Source organism: Olea europaea, chromosome 4 (assembly GCF_002742605.1).
Source record: "Olea europaea var. sylvestris chromosome 4, O_europaea_v1, whole genome shotgun sequence".
NCBI classification, from domain to species: domain Eukaryota; kingdom Viridiplantae; phylum Streptophyta; class Magnoliopsida; order Lamiales; family Oleaceae; genus Olea; species Olea europaea.
The window spans coordinates 7,413,364-7,425,581 of NC_036240.1; the positions used below are offsets into that span (position 1 = coordinate 7,413,364).

Consider the following 12,218-nt stretch of genomic DNA (forward strand, 5'->3'; position numbering starts at 1 on the left):
ATGAAATTTGTTTCCATTGAAAAAAAATTCAAGAAAATCATCTACCTTTTGATGTTCGTTTGATTTTGTTTTACATGAAAATTGTCAATTTAAGGGATATCCTCTTTTACAATTGTTCCTAAAATTTGTTTTCATTACCAAAAATAAAATAAAAAAGCTAGAAAATTAATTCCCACCAAAATGGTGGGAAAACCAATTCAGCCAAAACAAGGAAAAAGAGGCGCATGGGAGCGGAGGCAAGAAAATCAATTGCCAGGAAATTTTTGGCAATCAAATAAGGAATTGGAATTAGAATTCCATTTTTCATGAGAAAAAAGGGTTATCAAACATACCCTAAATATAACAGATTAATTATATTCCTCAAAAAAGTGAGACCATGCATTTCACAAAATATTTATTCCTATTTATCTGTAGTTACCAATTTAATCACACTCCTCAAAACAGTGAGACTGTGTTTCACAAAATATTTATTCTAATTTAACAATACTGAACGTAACAATTTAATCATACTCCTCAAAAAAGTGAGATCACATATTTCACAATTGATAGATCGAACCCATTTGAGAGATGATTTATAGGGCCAATATGATTTTAGGTTATTTTCTATTGGAAAATCGACAAACGTATTTGTTGCCAAAATTTTCTTTTTTATCGATCAAGATAAAATAAATAAATAAACTAAAATAAAAATCGATAATCGTATATGTTGAAAAATGATTGTTCGTTCTCACCACTCATAAAATTAGGTTCATAAGAATATCCTCTTATAATATAATTAGGAGCTCATTTGGCAAAATTTTTAAAAAGTCAAAAGTTATTTTTCAATATTTTTGGATAACTTTTTAGAAGTAATTTATCCAATTAGAAGAATTTTTAGAAGAAATTGACTTAAGATGACTTTTACATGAAACTCTTTTTTAGGAAGTAGAAGTTCTACTAAACTGTTTCTAAGGGAGTGTTTGATAGCATGAAAATGGAAAAAAGAAGAAGATGAAATTGGAATTGGAAATTCCAACTTTTGGTGTTTGATACCTTATATTTTCCATGGAATTGCATTTCTTGGATTTCTTGAAACTTGGGATTTTCCTTGTTTTGGTGGAATTTGAATTCTCACCATATATGGTGAGAATTTAAATTCCACCCTACTATAGCGATTTTTTTTTTTTGGTTGATAATGGAAACCAATTTTAAGAATTATTGTAAAAAAATATTTTCCTTTAATTGATAATTTTCATGTAAAACAAAGCCAAACGAATATAAAAAACACTTTTATTTCAACATTTTCCACCTGAAAATTTATACCAATCAAACACAATAATTTACAATTCTCAGAAAAATAATTCTAGGCAATTCAATTTCATCTTTACAATCAAACGGACCCTAAGATAATTTCTTAAGAAGCTCTTTTATAAAAAGCAAAAATAAGATATTTATCTCACCAAACATGCCCTAATTCAACAACTCGTTGTGTGCTCTAATTTGAGAGGGATTAAAATTTAGATTTCAATTTAAATCAAAATCAATAATTAATTTTTAATTATATATTTATGTGATCCACAATTTTTTAACAACACATATCATCAATTTTTACTAAAATTTATGGAAAAATTGATTTTAATTCCATATGTCATAAAAAAAATAAGCGGGCCCCAAGAGCGACACGTGAAAAGTGAACCTCATCTATGGTTTGTTCTAGTTTTGGTCCGTACCCTCATGTTACAATTCCCGTAGAGTCCGACTCCACAATTTAAATCAAAATCAATAATTAATTTTTAATTATATATTTATGTGATCCACAATTTTTTAACAACACATATCATCAATTTTTACTAAAATTTATGGAAAAATTGATTTTAATTCCATATGTCATAAAAAAAATAAGCGGGCCCCAAGAGCGACACGTGAAAAGTGAACCTCATCTATGGTTTGTTCTAGTTTTGGTCCGTACCCTCATGTTACAATTCCCGTAGAGTCCGACTCCAGCTGCTCACTTTTCGCCTTATAAAATACACGCACTTCCCACACCAAATGTGCTCAATTCCACACTCTGTTCTTCCTCAATTTTGCACCCAAAATCCACACTCTTTTTGCTCTGTTCTTGCATGGCAGCTCGCTTATTGTCTTTTGAGGTGGCTGATCTCTGCTTAGGCAAGCCGCCGCTGCGTGCCCTTCCTGTTTCCGCCACCGTCGGTGATGCCTTGGCGGCGCTAAAGGCGGCGGAGAATAAGTTCGTGAGTGTGTGGAATTGTGATCATTCTAAGAGGGATTTGAATGCTGACGATGAAAACTGCTTGTGTATTGGGAAGATTTGCATGGTTGATATAATTTGCTATCTTTGCAGAGAAGAGAATTTATCTTCTCCAGCTTTGGCCTTGAAGTCCCCTATTTCCGTTTTGCTGTCAAAAGTTCAGGGTCTCGTGAGGCACGTAGAGGCTTCTTCAAGGTAATTGGATAATAACAATTCTCTCTCCCTCTTCGACATTTTTCAAGGGTGATTATTAATGGGGGTTTTGGCATTTCTGTTGAATTGGACGGGTCTGAGTCTTGAATTTATTATTTCAGTGAATTGAATTTTACCATGCGGGTAACTGTTTGCACAAAGTGCTAGCTGAATTGCTTGAGCTGAAACTTGAAAAAAAAACAGAGATTCTATGTACAATGAATATTCATAGATCTGGAAAGTGGATATTTAGTTTTTAACTTAAAAGCTCAAAGCTAAAATCCAAATCCTTTATTTATCTATTGTCTTTTATGTAAATTTTGATTATTTTCGAATTTGGAGTAGTATCAGCTTATATTTCTTGGTGTTTGAGATCATCAGTTTCTCCAAATTAATGGAAGAATGTATTAAATTGAACCATAGTAGTTTGTTTTTCCATTTAATAAGTTTTGTTTTGCTATTTCCCATGCAGTTTACTTGAAGCCATTGATTTGATCCTCCAAGGTGCGCAGAATCTTGTGGTTCCTATAAAGAGCAACAACACAGGTAGTTCAAAGAGAAAACAACTCCTAAAATCATCATCAATGAGTCCAACAGTTCACAATGGCCTCGAATTTTGTTGGCTAACGCAAGAAGATATAATGAGATTCCTTCTTAGCTCAATTGGCCTTTTCTCTGCGATCCCAACTCTTTCCATCGACACCCTTGGCATCATCAGCCCTGAATTTTTGGCCGTTGGGTACCACTCCTTGGCTTCATCAGCAATTGGAGCCATCTCCCAATCTCTAGTGGATCAAACTTCGGTGGCTGTTGTTGATGATGATGGAACATTGATTGGTGAGATCTCCCCCTTCGCCCTTTCTTGCTGTGACGAGACTGTGGCAGCTGCCATTACAACCCTCTCCGCCGGGGACCTAATAGCCTACATTGACTGTGGAGGCCCCACCGAGGAAATTGCGAGGGTGGTTGAGGCAAGGTTGAAGGAAAGAAATCTAGAGGGAATGTTAGAGGAATTCGCGATTGAGTCCTCCAATAGTACGATTCTTTCCAGCTCGTCTTCTGACGAGGAATTACCTTCCCCTACTAGAACATTGTCAAGGGCGGGTCGGTATAGTAGGTCTACCAGCTACTCAGCACGAATGGTGAGAAGGGCAGAGGCAATAGTGTGCCATCCCGGAAGTTCTTTGGTGGCAGTGATGATACAGGCTATTGCGCATCGGGTAAACTATTTATGGGTTATTGAAGATGACTGCAGTTTAGTTGGAATTGTAACATTTGCTAACATGCTAGAAGTTTTTGGCAAAAACTTAGAATCCATGATATGAAGAAAAGATCAGTTAGCTCCCAGTAGTAAGGGTTTTAACTTATTTTCATTGATGAAAATTGGGAGGGGCTTTTGTAATTTGATTTTGAAATGGTTGGTTTTGTATTAAATTGTATGATCATAGCAAAAGCAACAAATCATGCAGTGATATTTTTTCATCTCTCTCAATTTATAATTAAAAATCGAAGAAATTATTCAAGGCTCTCTCAATTTATTAGATTAATAAATGTATAAAAGCATATAGCAGTGTCTCTTTACATTTCGTTTAGGCCTGTTTGTTAGGGCCAAATTTCCATGGAAAATGGATTGCAAGAAATTTCCCTCTCCACCCCCACGTGACCAATTTTCCTTGATTTTGTGAATTTCACTTTCCCATGGTTTTGGTTGGAATTCACTTTTCCAGTATTTTTTTTTTTTGGTAATAGAAACAAATTCTATTAACAATTGTAAAAAATTCTATCCCTTTAATTGACAATTTTGATAGAAAACAAAATCAACCAAACACTAAGACCATGTTTGATAGCTTTGATTTTCCATGGAAATTGGAAAATGTTTTCCATTTCCACCCAATCTCTATTGTTTGATTGCTACAAATTTCCATGGAATTTGTTTTCCAACTTCTTGTCACACATGTGCCAATTCTATGTTTTTGTGGTGAGAATTGGATTTCCAGCTCCCCCACCCCCGCCTTTAAATTTTGTCCATTTAATTGACAAATTTCATGAAAAATAAAGTCAAACGAATACCAAAAGATAAAAAAAAATTTCAACACTTTCCAGTAGAAAATTATACCAATCAAATACATTTAATTGTCAATTCCCAGGAAAACAAGTTCTAGACAATTCAATTCCCTAGAATTCGTTTTCTTTTCACTCAAATTTTATCGTTACAATCAAACGGACCCTAAAAAAACCAAAAATTCAATATTTTTCAGGTGGAAAATTATACCAATCAAACACATTTAGGGTTTGTTTGATTGTAAGAATGAAATTTGGGTGGAAAGAAAATGAATTTTAGGGAATTGAATTGCCTATAACTTGTTTTATTGGGAATTGTCAATTAAATGTGTTTTACTGGTATAATTCTTCACCGAAAATTGTTGAAATTTGGATCTTTTGTTGTTCGTTTGATTTTATTTTTCATGAAAATTGTCAATTAAGGGGATACAAATTTTTACAATTGTGAATAGAATTTGTTCCCATTGCCAAAAAAAAAGGGCGGAAAAACCTATGGGAATTGGTTTTCCACGAAACTAAGGAAAATGCACGTGTGGAGGGAGAGATGGAAATGGAATTGCCAAGAAAATTTTGCAATCAAACAAGTTAAAAAAAGTGGAAATGGAAAATATTTTCCATGAAAAATTAGGCAAATCAAACAGGCCCTTAATCGACAATTCCCAGTAAAACAAGTTCTAATTAATTCAATTCCCTAAAATCCGTTTTCTTTCCACATAATTTCCATTCTTACAATCAAATCAAATGGACCTTACATTTGATAATAAATTATTCAAAGTAAGATGTTGATTTATATTATGAATTGCCATCAAGCAGTGGATCAAAAGTGGTGGATGCTGGAAAGCAACTTATTAAGTAAGTGATTCCTATTGGTTTCAAATTGCAATTTCAATTCTACAACCAAGTAAGAGTTAACACGATGTGTTAATTTAGCTTATTTAAATGACTTGATTTTTCAAAATAACGGTACTCTTGCAATGACTAAAGTAAAAAAAGTGTCCACTTCTATTTTTTCTAATGAAAAAAGTGATCTTCGTATGATAAATATTTACTTTATCTTATTAAATTCACACTTTTACTAGTCATCTTTTTCCCTACCCCATTTTGCCGCCCCGTCACGTCCCTTCCAAAGTCCTAAGGAACATTATAGCAGGAAACAGAGTGGAGGGAACATAGATGTGAGAATTGGAGACGAGATTTAATCTAGGCTATTTACCAAAGTTGATTCCGATGGAAATAAAAAAATAAAGTTATTTGTTTCCCTCTTCAACTTGATTAAAGTAATTAGACTTGTCTTACTAGGGTTAAGTTTTCGAGCTCTCCTATTGTGGTATTTTTATCGAGTATCATTCTATATATTAAGGATGATTTTGGCGCACTGTATTAAACTAGATAAGGATTATTTCAAATATGATTCATTTATTAAAGAATTAATTTAAGTCAAGCTGCTTATCAACCTTAATTACATTGGATTAAGTTCATCTCAGAGAGGTTTAGACCATAATAAAAGTGATTGAATTGAATTGCAACGGGTATAAAACCACTTAAATAAGTAAAATTATGCGTAAATAAATAAAATAACTTATTGTCATCCTCGTCTTTTTCTTTGAAAATGTTTGGTTTTCCTTGCACTCATAAGTCAAATCTTTGTACCGGTTGTTAGTTTCTTCAACTTCTACTTCATCAAATTCAAGGCGCCTCCTTATTTATGCCTCAAGAAAACCTCGCATAGCTAAACTCGTATTTATCACTCTATGACGACAAATAACATTACTCATTCAATACTTTTTCACTTTCATAACTCTACATATATTCGAAGTTGGTGACGAAAAGTAGAAATAAAGTATTATCCGATTGGATATGCCATTTTCATAGGATAAAGTAGATTTGCTAATTAATTTAACGAAGATAATGTGATCTTTGCAATCTTAAGTCTCTAGTGGTTGTGTGGGGAAGGCATTAACAGAGGTAGGTTTGAGCTCTAATCTTAATTACCATAGTTAATCATATTTAAACACGAGTTGATGGTTGCTGATCGTTACAAAATAAAAAAAGATTGAGGACAAGATTGCAACGAAGGTCAAATATTGGGGACTGTAGCTGCAATTTATACATAATAATAAAGCAGAAAACCAGAAAAATAAAACCAATCAAAACCCGTTCCGGTCCGATTGGATAAAAGTCGGACCGACCCGTTGATACCACAACGCTAGGTATATAACGACAATTTAATTTACGGTTATCCCTCTTTTGAAACCCTAATTGGGTCCCATCTTCAATTCTGCACTGAATTTCTACAGTAGCCGAATAGCCATCGTCTGGTACTTACATTTCAGCCTATTTATATATACTGTTCTTGAAATGCTTTAAAACGATTTCCGCTTTGCTCAGTTTTATGTTTTATTGAGGATTTGAGCTTATTTTTGTGGTGTTGATTTCAGAAGATGGCGAAGCAGAAGGAGAAATCGGTGAACGTTTCGGGAAAGCCGAAGCATTCGTTGGATGTTAATAGAGGTGCGAACAAATCCAAAAATGGGCGGAGCGGCGCTACTGTGCGACGGCTTAAGATGTATGACACGCGGCCAAAGCGTAACACCAAAGGGAAGATTTTGAAGAACGATTTGCAGTCTAAGGAGTTGCCGTCCACTCGGATTCAACCTGATCGCCGGTGGTTTGGTATGATGTGTTTTCTTTTGTTTTGTTTGAGTAATTTTTTGGTCTCAGTTATGTTTGATAAAGCATACATAGCCATCTAAATATTGTGCTGTCACTGGATGAGAACTTTTAGCTTAATCTCTTAAAAAAGAGAAAATAATCGGTTCATGATATGGTTAACTATTTTTTGAAAAGGCTGCTAATGGAAGTTTAGAATGGCTGATGTTGGTTGTTAACTTTGGACTAGGCTCAATGTGTAGTTAATCTGTAATTCATTTTCAAATTTACTCTTTAGATTTTCAACTTAAGGAGCTTTGTACAGTTGAATAAAAACCTCCTTGGGGTTAAACATGAAATAAATGCAGTTGTTCGTACTTTGAAAGCCGTTGGACTGTCTTTCACGAGGATGCTGATTTCTGTTTCTTTTATTTGATGTCTGTGCCATTCTTACTGTATGTCAATTGTCTAGGGCGGAAAAGAAATTAAGAGTTTCGTTTGTTCCTTCAATTTTATAGGCAACACCCGTGTTGTAAATCAGAAAGAGCTTGAATTTTTCCGAGAGGAACTTCAAAACCGTCTCTCAAGCAACTACAATGTACTTTTGAAGGAAAGGAAGATCCCCATGTCCCTCTTGAATGATCATCAGAAGGTTTGAAGCTCTTCTTCTGTATGGATCTCTGGTTATGTTTACAAGAAAACTTTAAATTTGTATGTTCAAGAGTCTTGTCTTACATCTTTTTGTTGCTGATTTCATAAATTTTCTTTGATTCCCCAAGCAAGCAAGAGTTCACCTTATCGACACAGAGCCTTTTGCTGATGCCTTTGGTCCTAAGACAAAGAGGAAGCGGCCAAAGCTGATGGCATTTGATTATGAATCACTATTGAAGAGGGCTGATGGATCTCAAGGTAAATATAATTCATCTCATAGTCGTGTTTTTCAGAACTGTTACGTGTATCTTACCTCGAAGGATGTGTCTGTGACTATTGCCTTTCGGTATGATAATCTTATTTCTGTAATTCTTGGTTTGGTTTCAACTTTGCAGATGCATTTGAAGAGAAATATGGTGCTAATACATCCTTTGAAGGAAGTGAAGATGGGTTCAGAGATCTTGTTCGGCACACAATGTTTGAGAAGGGTCAAAGTAAGCGCATATGGGGAGAGCTCTATAAAGTGATCGATTCTTCAGATGTTGTTGTCCAGGTGGGGGAAGGACACAAACAATATGTTACTTCCATTTTTTTCATTCTGATTGCACAGGTTCTAATATTGTGGGCTTGATAGGAAATTTTCTGTTCTAATATTGTGGGCTAAAGATGGCACTCATGAGTTGCATCTTGAGTTGCAGGTGCTAGATGCCAGAGATCCTCAAGGTATGAGATGCTACCATTTGGAGAGACATTTGAAGGAGCATTGCAAGCACAAGCACATGATTCTTCTATTAAATAAGGTTGCACTCTTATGATTTGTGTCCTTATTTTATTATTATTTTTTTTTACACAAGGTTTAAGGTGTACTGCTAAGTTTAGTTTCTTATATGTTTAGGGAGCCTCACTCTTGGACTTAAAATCTCACTATACTTTCTTTTTCTTCAGTGTGATTTGGTTCCAGCTTGGGCTACAAAAGGATGGCTTAGAATACTTTCCAAGGAATACCCTGCTCTAGCATTTCATGCAAGCATAAACAAGTCATTTGGCAAGGTATGCAACTGGCTTTTCACATTGAAAATATAATCCTGGTGAATTTCATGATAACTGATACTTGGAAATTTATGTTATCTGTTCTTCCTTCATATATATTGTATTCTTATGCTAATCTCTACTGTGTTGGCTTCTGCATGTGCACCATCATTATTGGGTTTAGATAATAAATGACAGCTTACTTAGAACTAGATGTTACTGAGAGGTTTTGGTTAAAGGAAAAAAGATCAATGGGTATCATGTCACGGAGATCTAGTACTTGGGTGTGGATTAAATTTGGAATTCAACACTTTCTAAAGAGATTAATACTTGTCATTTTTGCTTTTGCAGTTCTTGTTTAATCATAATAGAATGATATTTTCTTTTCCCACAAAAATGTTATGTCTGAAAGTAATGTTATTTTATTGCTTAATTATCAATAAGAGTATAAAGTTGATTGTTCTGTGGTTTTTTACTGGGATTATAATAAAAAATGGAAGGAAATTTTCCCACCATTATCAGGTCCATACTGTGAGAAAATGTCATGATACTCCACACAGCATGTTCTATGGCAGCGTTATATATTAACTTTGCATACTTGTCTCTTTCTGTCTGTGCCCTTAATTATAAATAAAATTTATTTGCATCATTATAATTTTGTTTGTCACTTTCAGGGTTCTCTTCTATCAGTATTGAGACAATTTTCCCACTTAAAAAGTGACAAACAAGCTATATCTGTGGGTTTTGTTGGTTATCCCAATGTTGGAAAATCATCAGTCATCAATGCTCTGCGAACAAAGAATGTAATGTCCTTCATACCTTCTATTTTTGGAATGAACTAATGAGTTATACAGTTGATTTCAAAAACTAGGCTAAAGAACTGCCGCAGCTTTCTAGTTCTTCCTTTTTAGTTTTGGCTCTGCATGCAAGTTTTTCAATTATGCAAGTTGATAGCTTGCAACTATGATTTTAAACTCTCAGTACCCTTTTTCTTCCCTCGTCGCAGTTATCTTTTCTCGAGCTTTGGAAGCCATGCCTAAGTATATAGACGCTGCATTTTGCTTTTCCATGATAAGGTTCCCCTTTCTTGGTGCTCTATTATAATTTGTAAATAGTGCCTTAAATATGGAAATACGTGTGAATGGTATATGGCCTGCTCTTCTTTTTTAAGTTTTAATGTTATTGAAAAGATTTTGACAATTTCTTAGTTGATGATATTGATAATGTTCAGATCTTGTTTTCTTACATTCTAATGTCCTATTGCTTAATTATTCCTAAAGACATGGTCCTTGTTTGATTTTGATTCTTTGAGAATCTCTTCTCTCCATCCTCATTTTCAACCACAAAAAAAATATTTTTAACTTGTTTTACTTTTCCCTATTTTTTAAACACACATTCACGAAAAAAGAAGGCACTTATCAAAGAACCACTTCTCAAAAATTCTTTATCAAACAAGCAGAGTCTTTCAGGGGCCTTGGCTTGAGCAAATTTTAACATTCAACTTTAGAGTCCTACAATATGAGGCCTGAGAATAGTTTCATGTCTTTTCAAACTTGTTGACATACTCCTTTTTCAATTTTACCAATAATCAAACTTTTAATGAGTAAATTTTGTACACTTTTTAATATCCGTCAATGGTCATAACGGTGCATATTTCTAATTCAGTAGTTCAATCATGTGACAAATAGTGATTGATGTCATTTCATATTTTCTCCTTTTGTGGGCATCATGGGACATTAAATGCAAATTATACCTTGACATTTATAGCTCCTATCTGGTACATCCAAAGGGTGAAATGTTTCAATAACAATGGTATGCAGGGTGCAATGAACTTTGGTACTCACTCTTGCTTGGATGCTCAGATGTTTGATACATCCTCTAAACTGATTTCCTGTATGAGTTTTTGTTTGACTTGATTCAGCAGGAGCATTGTTTATATTGTTAGAGAGGTCGATATGAACAGTAGAATCATAATTTGAAATTCAAGCTAGTAAACTTATATACATATTCTTGAACAGGTTTGCAAGGTTGCACCAATTCCTGGAGAGACTAAAGTGTGGCAGTATATAACTCTCACAAAGAGGATCTTTCTCATCGATTGCCCTGGAGTTGTTTATCAAAGTAGTGACACGGAAACTGATATTATCTTGAAGGGCGTGGTAAGCAAATCATTGAATTTGTTGCCATACCACCATATATTTACTGATCCTGATCTTTCGTCTATGACAAGACATGATTTTAGTTGATTTCCTGTTTAGAAAAAAAATTTTGACTATAAATTAATGGTGTACTTGCTTAACCAATCAAGCAAAAGAAATTTTGAAAGCAAAAAAAGGAAACTGGTTAGGAGTTGCCTTGTTTTGACATAGTTTAAATGCAGTGGATATTAGATATTTCTGGAGAACTGTCAAGGAGATGCTCTGCATCTCCTTTAGTTTGTTTTTATTTCTTATATATGTATATATATACACACATTCCATTCTGCACCTTCTGGAACTTGTGTAGAGCCTTACCGTTTCACGTACACTTGGTGCTGACAGCAATTGCTTGGAAGCAATTATTTCCCTTGGTAGTTGGCAAAGGTACTGTACATATGGGTGCATTTCTTTTGGCATCTAATCAATGCACGTTTTCCTAAATAATTAAGGAGTCCAGATTTGACGCTGGAATAAGATATGGGCCAGTAAGTACCTATGTACTTGGGCAATTCGAGTCTTCTCAAGGTCACTGAGATTAGTATCTAGCTATAAATTTCAAGGCCTCGTGAGATTAGTCGAGGTGCATGTAAGCTAGGTCGGATACCCACGGTCATTTAAAAAAAAGGGGTACCTATGTACTCGGGGGATGTAATACTGTATGGAGGGCGATAGGCTATGTTTCTGACTGACTAGTGGATAGGGAGAGTTATTAGTTTGTGATATGATGAGTTCCCGTCGAAATGCCAGATTTGTTTAGCTGAGTGCCATCTCGAGGCCATAGTCTTTGATTCTTGGTGTGTATAAACCCAGTGCGTGCACATCCAATGACTTGGACCATTTTCTGCTCATACATGCGTGTTACCTAGTGAATCTAAGTCAATGTCAAAGTAAACAATTATTTTTAACCTCCCATTTCATAGGACCCACAACTTTTCAACCTTCAGTTTTAATCAAAATCTACTAAAATTTTGATTTTCGTCTAATCCAAACATGTGCTGAATATGTAGGACATGGTTTTTTGCAGTTGTTAACAAGATTCCCGTTTAATCCTTGTACTTTCAGCTTCATTTTTATTTCTGGAATATTTCTGACCCTTCTCTCTGGTGTTGGAAATGGCACATTTGATTTTAGTCTGCTATAATCGACTATTTACACTGATTTATAAATCCACTGATGGACTCTGTGCCTCC

General features: G+C 34.6%; 2 protein-coding genes across 4 annotated transcripts; both read left to right on the forward strand.

Annotated features, from left to right (window-relative positions):
* The first annotated feature begins 1,978 nt into the window (after positions 1-1,978).
* LOC111393462 (CBS domain-containing protein CBSX5-like) lies at positions 1,979-3,963 on the forward strand. Its single transcript, XM_023018992.1, has 2 exons — positions 1,979-2,443; positions 2,913-3,963. Exons 1-2 carry the CDS (start codon positions 2,103-2,105, stop codon positions 3,763-3,765), a joined length of 1,194 nt encoding a protein of 397 aa, XP_022874760.1. The 5' UTR covers positions 1,979-2,102; the 3' UTR covers positions 3,766-3,963.
* Positions 3,964-6,681: 2,718 nt separating this feature from the next.
* On the forward strand, positions 6,682-11,091 carry LOC111393464 (nuclear/nucleolar GTPase 2-like). 3 transcript variants are annotated; one of them, XM_023018995.1, is made up of 10 exons: positions 6,699-6,819; positions 6,940-7,174; positions 7,669-7,802; positions 7,930-8,059; positions 8,197-8,354; positions 8,500-8,601; positions 8,747-8,851; positions 9,505-9,633; positions 9,837-9,906; positions 10,849-10,987. In XM_023018995.1, exons 2-9 carry the CDS (start codon positions 6,943-6,945, stop codon positions 9,876-9,878), a joined length of 1,032 nt encoding a protein of 343 aa, XP_022874763.1. In that variant the 5' UTR covers positions 6,699-6,819; positions 6,940-6,942; the 3' UTR covers positions 9,879-9,906; positions 10,849-10,987. The 3 variants fall into 3 exon arrangements, with proteins under 3 accessions (XP_022874762.1, XP_022874763.1, XP_022874761.1); XM_023018994.1 differs by lacking the exon at positions 9,837-9,906 and having other exon boundaries at positions 6,682-6,819; positions 6,943-7,174; positions 10,849-11,091; XM_023018993.1 differs by lacking the exon at positions 9,837-9,906 and having other exon boundaries at positions 10,849-11,091.
* The last annotated feature ends 1,127 nt before the right edge of the window (positions 11,092-12,218 follow it).

Excerpts from the sequence above, each read along its gene's own strand:
- LOC111393462 (XM_023018992.1), top strand. The coding sequence starts at position 2,103 with ATGGCAGCTCGCTTATTGTCTTTTGAGGTGGCTGATCTCTGCTTAGGC. Across the intron at positions 2,444-2,912 it reads CACGTAGAGGCTTCTTCAAG|TTTACTTGAAGCCATTGATT; the intron begins GTAATTGGATAA and ends TTTCCCATGCAG.
- LOC111393464 (XM_023018994.1), top strand. The coding sequence starts at position 6,943 with ATGGCGAAGCAGAAGGAGAAATCGGTGAACGTTTCGGGAAAGCCGAAG. Across the intron at positions 7,175-7,668 it reads ACCTGATCGCCGGTGGTTTG|GCAACACCCGTGTTGTAAAT; the intron begins GTATGATGTGTT and ends TCAATTTTATAG. Across the intron at positions 8,852-9,504 it reads TAAACAAGTCATTTGGCAAG|GGTTCTCTTCTATCAGTATT; the intron begins GTATGCAACTGG and ends TGTCACTTTCAG.